The sequence below is a fragment of the Artibeus jamaicensis genome, unplaced genomic scaffold, assembly GCF_021234435.1.
Source record: "Artibeus jamaicensis isolate MK-2021 breed Jamaican fruit bat unplaced genomic scaffold, CSHL_Jam_final contig_797, whole genome shotgun sequence".
Lineage (NCBI taxonomy): Eukaryota > Metazoa > Chordata > Mammalia > Chiroptera > Phyllostomidae > Artibeus > Artibeus jamaicensis.
In genome coordinates this window covers 29679908-29689160 of record NW_026521977.1, presented here as the reverse complement: position 1 = coordinate 29689160, position 9253 = coordinate 29679908, and the positions used below count along the sequence as shown (strand labels likewise).

At 40.4% G+C, this 9253-nt stretch overlaps 1 protein-coding gene across 1 annotated transcript; it reads right to left on the bottom strand.

Annotated features, from left to right (window-relative positions):
* Positions 1 to 5054: 5054 nt before the first annotated feature.
* Positions 5055 to 5963, bottom strand: LOC119064464 (olfactory receptor 4C3). Its single transcript, XM_037166217.2, has one exon. It carries the CDS (start codon positions 5961 to 5963, stop codon positions 5055 to 5057), a length of 909 nt encoding a protein of 302 aa, XP_037022112.2.
* Positions 5964 to 9253: the final 3290 nt, after the last annotated feature.

Sequence of the window (9253 nt, the reverse complement as noted above, 5' to 3'; positions counted from 1 at the left end):
AGCCAAAAAGTAATCTTGGGTAACACTTCATGTGAACAGAGAAGTAACAACAAAATCTATTCATATTTTAAGAACAAATGTGACCAGTAGGGGAAGATCAGGGTCTTAAAGTCCAAATAATGTGAGTTTAAGTAGATTTTCCCCCCTTGTTTTTTAAAATCTTCAACAGTTTCTCTTGGGACTTCCACCCAGATGGAGATGTAGGTGGAAACACCTTGCATCCGTGCACAACCCAAATCTAAAAACAAAGTTTTAACAAGAATAAACACAACCAAACCACACAGAAAATCGACAATACGGAGTCCAAAGACAATGAAATGCTCAGCTAAACCGGCAAGAGGAACGAAGCCAGCAGCAGAGCAGGTTGGCAAAAAGATCCCCGAACGGGTGGTGTGCAAGCAGCCGAAGGTGCAGATCCCAGTTGCGGGCTAGCTATGGGCAGACACAGGGAAGAGGCGTGACTGGCTGTCTGTGGTCGGTAGAGCATTTGCGTGCAGATAAACCAGTGAAGAGGCGAGCATTGAAACCGCACATGCAGGGCGGCGGGCTTGCACATTTCTGCTCGGATAAACAGGCCGGGGCTGTGGGACGGATTGGCGAGCAGAGAGGACCGCCATTGCTCCCTCTTCGACCCCGCCCCCACATACAGCATCACAAACCAGCGACCTAAATTGCCCCATCCTGGTAAACAACTAAGGCTCTGCTTTTCATACTTAATGGGCATGAACAGACCAAAAATGGCTCAAGAACAACTCAGAGCCCCAGAGCCGATAAATCGAAGTGGTGAAGAAATAGCCAAACTTTCAGATGCAAAGTTCGAAACACTGGTGATCAGGATGCTCACAGAACTGGTTGATTATAGTCACAAATTAGAGAAACATATGAAAGCTAAACTAATTGAAATGAATGGTAATGCACAGGAAACCAACAGTAATGGAAAGGAAATTGGGACTCACATCAAGGGAACAGACCAGAAGAAAGGAAAATATGACCAAACAGAAAAGAATGAAGAAACAAGAATTCAAAAAAATGAGGAGAGGCTTAGGAACCTCCAGGACATCTTTAAACCTTCCAACATTCGAATTATAGGGATACCAGAAGGGGAAGAGGAACCGTCACGAGTGGAAACCCTATTTGAACAAATAATAAAAGAGAACTTCCCCATTCTGGCAAAGGAAGTAGACTTCCAGGAAATCCAGGAAGCTCAGAGAGTCTCAAAGAAGTTGGACCCAAGAAGAAACACACCAAGGCACATCATCATTACATTAGCCAAGATTAAAATGAAGGAGAGAATCCTAGAAGCAGCAAGAGCTAAGGGGACTGTCACCTACAAAGGAGTTCCCATCAGACTGTCAGCTGATTTCTCAAAAGAGACCTTACAGGCAAGAAGGGGCTGGAAAGAGGTATTCCAAGTCATGAAAACCAAAGACCTACAACCAAGATTGCTGTATCCAGCAAAGTTTTCATTTTGAATGGAAGGACAAATAAAGTGCTTCTCAGATAAGAACAAACTCAAGGAGTTCATCATCACCAAGCCCTTATTATATGAAATGTTAAAGGGACTTACCTAAGAAAAAGAAGATAAAAAAAAAGATGAACAGTGAAAGGACAGCAAAGTCACAGTTATTAATAACCACACCTAAAACAAAAGCAAATTAAGAGGACAGCTAGATCAGGAGTGAACCATAGAAATGAAGATCACATGGAGGATTAGCAACAGGGGAGTGGGAGAAGGAGAAGGGGGGAGAAGGTACAGAAAATAAGTAGCACAGACAGTAGATAGAAAATAGATAGGGGGGAGGGTAAGAATAGTAGGGAAAATACAGAATGTAAAGAACTTGAGACACGTGTTCATGAACTAAAGAGGGGGAATGGGGGGAGAGGTGTGTGCAGGGTGGAGGGGAAAAGAGGGGGAGAATAGAACAAATGTAATGGCATAATCAATAAAAAATGTTTTAAAAAATAAAAATAAATAAATCTCTAAAAAAATAGTTTCTCTTTAACAAAATATTATTATTTGATTAAATGATGACTAAGGTTTCTTACAATAGAAACTTCCCATTTACAAAGTATTCATCAAAGGGACACTGACAATCAACATAAAATTGTCACATGTATGGACCACCACTGAATTTATGTATTCAGTAGAACAATAATTTAACAACAATATGTTTCAGTCAGCCGAAACATAGCAAAAAATTGCTCAGATACTACTACAGCCTGCAGAGATACCACCAGAGCTCAAGGTATGCTGGGAACTGTAGTTTCTGACAGAGAAGCCCAAGGTCACTGCTACTGTCATTCACTAACCAAGATCACAGGAGAGTCAAACATCTGCCTCAGCCTCACTTCACTTCAAAATATGTCCTAAATGCCATTCATTTATAAGCAGGGCCAGCAGAACAATGAGTTACTATCTCAGCAAGGATTCATAATGTGGACAGTGAGAAGGTACTTGGACATTAAGAGCTAGCATATCATCAACTCCTTATTATGTGATAAGAATTTCCTTAAATACCTCTGCAGTTACACATGGGGAGCTGGTTAGAGTGATTTGAGATCTGAGCACAACTTGTTTCAGAAGCTCTCACAAATGGTGGATCCTGCCCAGTGCTGGTAAGAAGGAGCCCAGGGCCAGAAGCCAGAAGAACTACCTCTGGACAGAGTTTGTGCTTCCTGGGGAAGAGCCTGGAAACTCGTTTTCAGGAGAGTTCTCACCCAGGGGACAAATATTTTGTGATGCTGGCACGCCCCACATTCTCAGGACTTTATATCGAGTCAGCTTTCACTCCATATGAAGGCCTTTGAAAAACATGTTTTTCCAAAGTTTCCTATGAGTGAACATCTTGTAAATATATATGAGCCATGGTATGTTTAAAATCAATTTTTTCTTTTAAAGATCTAATTGTAATTCCCAAGAAAGATGGAATAAAACAGGGTAATGTGGAAATAAGATGATGGTGGCTGTAAAGTTCACTGAGCACCTTCTGTGAATGGAGCCATGACCTAAGCACTTGTTCTGTATGTTTTGAGGCAGTGAAGTTCTGAGTGGAATTTCTTTCTGTCCTGCATTCATTTATACGTTGGTTGGGTCATTGCCAATCATGATTCCAACAACAGAACCAAGGACACAATAGAAATGGTTATTTAGGCCAGTTGATGCTTTAACTGTACTGAAAAGGCAGGCGTTTTTCAAATCTCAGCTAAAGTGAGGATGCTTTTCTGGAAAGTCTTGTGATAAATTTGTAGCAAGCTGGCAAACAGAGGAACTGTTTTTAAGTAAGCCTCACCATGATTTCACATTTCTTAGTTGATTTGAAAATTAGCTCAGTTATTACCTAACTGCAGACATGATAGGTATAGAACCGAAGGTCTCAGTTATATGTAGCTACCATTAATTAGACTTCAAAATGTGGTGAAGTGAAATAAGACAATGTTTATTTTGCACAAGAACTCAGCAAAAACTTGTTTCTGTTAGATACAGAATTGGGGGATAAAACCATTAATTCCCTCAGATCTAAATTTATTCATTATTGAAGACTAATTTTGAGTACTTACAGTAGAGAAATTGCTTTTCATATTAATGTCATTTGCTTTTTTCATCGTGTAAAAAGTGGATATGATGGTGACTTACAGATTATCTGTGAAACAAAGGGTAAGTTTATTGCAAATTATGAAAACCTGCAATCTTAAAGAGATAAGCCCCAGGAAGGATATGATAAGAGTTGGTAGAACCAGAAAAGGAACAGGATGAGCATGGATGGATGTTTCAGGTTCCAGGACACCAGAATCTCTTTTCAAACTCCAGGAGTCTGAAATAGAATGAGGAAGAATGAAAGTCCACTTTGCATCATTGGCCCCAAAATAAATCACTCTGTTCTAAGCACAGCATATTTCAAACTTAGTAGAGATACAAAAGCAAACAAAAGCAATCTCCTTATAAAAGGTTAGGAAAAGGTTGAGGTACAAATAATAATATCAGGTACAATGTGTTAGGGATGTATTTGCCAGAAATCTGACTAAGAACTTTCATAGATTATGTAACTTAATTCTTACAGAAACACTGTAGGTATTGTTATCTTCATTTATTTTAAATGTGAGCATTAGAGGCTTATAAAAGTTTGGTCACTTACTCAAGGTCATGCCATGAGTGAGCATGTGAAGTAAGAACCAAACTCAAGTTGATGTTGCTCCAGAGTCAAGAACCGTACCCTCTCTGCTCCAGGGTAGCAGCCATACTGCTGATGTCACAAAGGGTGAGAAAAAGAAATAGAGGCCAAGCTTAGATGCACACAAACTCCTATATATAGCTAAGCATGAAGTACTTTACCTTATGCTATATTATGCCTCACATTATACAACTCAATTATCACACAGACTCAAATGATATTAACATGGATTGCTATTTAAAGATTTGGGTGATGAATCACAAATAAATGATTTTGAGTTTTCATTTAGGCACATCAAAGCTAGATACATGGTTAATTGGCTGAACACATCAGTGGATATTTTTATCATTTCTAAAACTTTTAAGTGGAACCTAATCAATAAAACAAACAAGCAAGCAAAATATAACCAGAGACATTAAAATTGAGAACAATCTGACAGAAATCAGAGAGGAGGTGGGAGGGAATAATGGGGGGTAAGAGAGAGTGGTTTTCAGGAACAACTATAAAAACCATATGGACAAAACCAAGAGGGGATGAAATCAGGGGAGGGAGGTGGGGATGGCTGAGGTTGGGGGGGACTAGTGGGGGAGTAAACACACACAACTGTACTTGAGCAACAATAAAATAATTCTTAAAAAATAAAGCTAAAATGGGGATAATATTTATTCATTCGATATACATTTCATATAGTTGTTTTATGATCAAATTATGCAATTCAAGTGAAAAGACTAAGTAAACTGTAAAAGTCTTTGATGATGAATTGATAGAAAAGATGAAATAAGATGCTATTTGATAACAGAAAAGAAGTTTTCATTTGTTCCACTTAATAGCAGTTCAGTCATTTTTCAGTCTCAGCTTTACCAGTCAGTACCCACCTGCAATGTCTTACCGGGTGAAGAGCTTTTTCATGGCATTTTTTACCTCTTCATTTCTCAGGGTATAAATGAGTGGATTCAGCATAGGTGTCAGAATACCATAAAACACTGCCATGTTTTTGTCTATAGGTAAAGGAGATGAAGGACGCATATAAGTAAACACACAGGGCACAAAGAACAGGGCAACAACCATGAAGTGGGCCCCACAGGTGGAGAGTGCTTTGCGTCTCCCCTCTTCACTGTGGGACCTCAAGGAGCACAGGATGACAATGTACGAGGCAGCCAGAATGAGGAAGTTCAACAGGCAGATCACACCACTATTGGCAACCACCAGCAGGCCAGTGACATATGTGTTGGTGCAAGCAAGTTCCAGCAAAGGATACAAGTCACAGACAAAGTGATTAATTATGTTAGGCCCACAGAAGGGCAACTGAAGGACCAAGAGGAGCTGAACAAATGAATGCAGGAAGCCCCCCAACCAAGTCACCCCCACCAGCAGGACACAGAGATGCCTGGTCATGACAGTTGTGTAGTGCAGGGGCTTGCAGATGGCCACGTAGCGGTCGTAGGCCATCACTGTGAGCAAGATGATCTCAACACCTCCCAGAAAATGGGCTCCAAAAAGCTGAGCCATGCAACCCTCATAAGAGATGGTTCTCCCCTCATACAGGGAGTCAGCAATGAGCTTAGGGGCCATAGAGGAAGAATAACAGGTGTCAATAAAGGAGAGGTTGGCCAGGAAAAAATACATGGGAGAAGCCAGGGTGGAACTGGAAGTGATGGTGACCACAATGAGCACATTGCCACAAACGGTGACCACATAGATGATCAAAAAGACCACAAAAAGAACTCTCTGTATTTCTGGGTTCTGTGACAGTCCCAGCATGAAAAATTCTGTTATATTGCGTGACGTTTCCATAGTCCAAGGACACTGAGACAGCAGGTGCAGAATTGCCTATAAAGTCAAGAGAGAAACATAATCATAGCAGAATTCCCACAGGAAAATGGTGCAAGGTTTCTTTTATCTACACCCACTCTCCTTTGCTCCTCTTCACTCCTGTTCCAAAGTTCTTGTGCCAATTTATTGTATTAATCACAAAAAGTCCGCATATCTACTCACTTGAGCATCACTGGGCACTACCTCTCAAAGTTAGGCACTACATGAAAATAATAACTTAATTATCTAAAGTTTAATTTATTTTGTTACTACTGAAATTGAACATTTGGCAGACATTGGTTTTCTAATTCAACTGGAGTCCCTCTCTGACAATTTTCATTATGGTTCTACATGGACACAATGGCCCTTAAGAAAGTCAGGAATATTTCGGGTCTCCTGAAAGCTCTGTGTGTACAGTCTATACATTAAATCTTTCTTCTCGGACTGTGCGGTGAGGCGTGCTACACTTTCTGTTGCAGGTGTTTCTGATAGTAACACAAACTGATAGTAAACCAAGACAAGCAGGATTGGAAGAAACTGGCTAAGTTGTAGCTGGAGACTTCCCAACATCTCCATTTCTTTCTATTTACTCCCCCTCCATGCCCAGGCCATGGGCAAGCTCATGTCTTGGAAGCCAACTTCATTTACTCCTGCCCCTTGCTTTATATATTTTACTATTTGTGTTTTACTTTCATTGGATTTGGTACAATTCTTCTGGTTAAAGCCACTGGTCATCCCTCTGCACTCTAGAGAGAGGCAGCAAAGAAAGTTTGGCGAGCATCAGTGAAAGATTCTATCAAATGATTATCTGTGTATTCACTACATAAAGGAAGCTACAGGGGCAGGGAGAACAGGTGCCCTGTCTTAACCTGCTGTATATTAGAATCTCATACTGCAGAATATTCCTATTCATCCTTTCTTCTAATAACATTAAGGAAATGCCTATGGCAATCTTTGTGTTGATTAAACAAAAAACTGTCATCTCTCCCACACCAACCTATTATTTTCCTGAAAACACAGACCTTAAGGTAGCTAAGTCTCTCAACTTGCTGAGATCAGACGTTCAGTCTGATGAGAACTAAAGGAAAAGCATTAAGAGTCAGAGGAAGAAAGAGACACCCAGGTATAAGAAACACTGCCGGAAGATTTCTGTATAATCAGGAAGCTGTTCCCTTTTCTTTCACCATGCTTTGCTGCAAGAAAGCAAATACAGCTTCTGCAAGTGGCAAGTCTGATGGGGACCTTTTCAGAGCACAACTTTATGGCTGACAGCAAAAAGAGCAAACGTCTGTGCAGAACTTCGTCTTTGCCAAGCACTGCCATGACTGTCTTACACATAACAGTTAGTTCAACCCTCACCTCACCCCCACGAGGCGGATTACTGTCTTTATCTTCATGGCACAGAAGAATAAAGTCAGGCACACATTTAGCAACTTACAGAAGCCTATTCAGCTAATAAGGGACTGAGCTAGCAGTCATGCTAGCTAGAGTATGTGGGTTTTGCTGTACTATTCTGTCGCTTAAACTCACCTGGGTTTGACTCTGTTCCCTGTCATTTATTGACAATCATGGATAACTATTCAAAGACTCAACCTTATTATCTATAAAATGAAGCTGAGAACACTGCTCTACCCTGAGGTTGCAGAGAAAAGTCAATGAAAACAGTGCGTGTTAAGTGTTAGTGCCTAGCCTGGGTGTGAGAAACATTTCTTCAGTGGCATCTCTGATATTATCATCAGCAACACCATGGGCAACAAATTCTTCATGTGGCTTAAGTAACCAAGGACCTAAGTGTATGCCCTCAAGACTAAGCAGATATTGATATGGGTATAATTTTATTATAAATATGAAAAATGCCTTCATGCTGTTCCCCGTGCAGTATACAAGAGTAGAAATCATAGTAAACAGTTTAGACAAATAATAAATTTATATGCCCCCCAGAAAAATGTTAAGCTGGTTCCTTGCTGTGATTTAAATTTGTAAGAGTACAAAATAATGTGTTAAAAACTAGCAAAGAATAAAGTTTCCTGTGTGAGTTATCCATGAGAAACAAAATTATTTCATGGAAAGTAATGAGAATATTAGTAAAATTATTCCACTGCATTTTTGAGTTGCATTTCTCTTTTATTTAATTTTTAAAATAGTTTATAGAAAACTTACATTGGCTGGATCTGAGGACATCAACGGGTCTCCTGATCTGGGGTTTTGTTGTTGTTGTTGTTGTTGTTATTGTTTTACATCCTAACATCATAAAATGGTGAGGCTGAGAAACTTCCTAACTGATCATCTAGGCAAGCTCCTAGCATAGCATCCTAAATTTTACTGTTTCACACAACCACAGTCCTCAGTGAAGTTCAAATTGTGTTTTACATGAGACAAACTGCTTAGGCAATTGCTATCAATTACAGAAACTCATCTGAGCTGAAAGTTTCTTAGAACAGTAAGTGAAAACTCAAAAGAGTCATTCATTTACAAGCAACTGGGAATTTGTTTCATCATCCATTTCCCTCTTATTTGCTGAAGAACCCTACGACATTTAAGATCATCTTTTCCAACTGTCTCCATTTGGAAGATGGTGGATTAAAGACTTGGAGAGTTTAGATGCCGCTGGTCCAAAGACACTTGGGTGATACATGGCGGAGGCACAGCAGGAACTCTGGTCACTCGCAGCTCCAGGTCACTCAGGCGCCCTTTCCAATATAGTCCCCACCTTCTCTTCTCTACTCTGTCTTTGACTATTCAGAAACATACTGCTGCTACCATCAGGGAGGAAGGTCTCTCAGAGGGAGTAGCTGGCTTCTCAGCTCTGCTTTTGCCTAAGACTGACCAGCACAGTCTCAGAGAAATCTTTCTCCTGCCCCTGAAGAAGGTTATTTATAAGGTGAAAGGGATGACATTGGGATCTCAGGTGTACATGCTTCCTGCCTCTCCAAGGGAGACCAACTCTCCCCTCCCCAGATCGCTGGCTGAAGTGGTATTAGAACTAGCTTGCATCTCCTTCACAGGCTGGAACCATGCAGATGGCACTATTTAATTAGTCCCTTTGAATACAATTTTGGTCTCACAAGGAGTGACCTCTATATTCTGCCTCCTAGAAGTGCCCATGGTCCTTCCAGTGTCTAGAGAGATAGTCACCCACAAACTAGCAGAAGAAAAAGGGAATTATGATATTTCAGAAACTGATATGACAGGGTCAACATCTTTAGGCAAATTGCTCACCGGACAAAGATAAAAATCAACAGCATTTATGGAGCATCTTCAGTGTTCTAAGC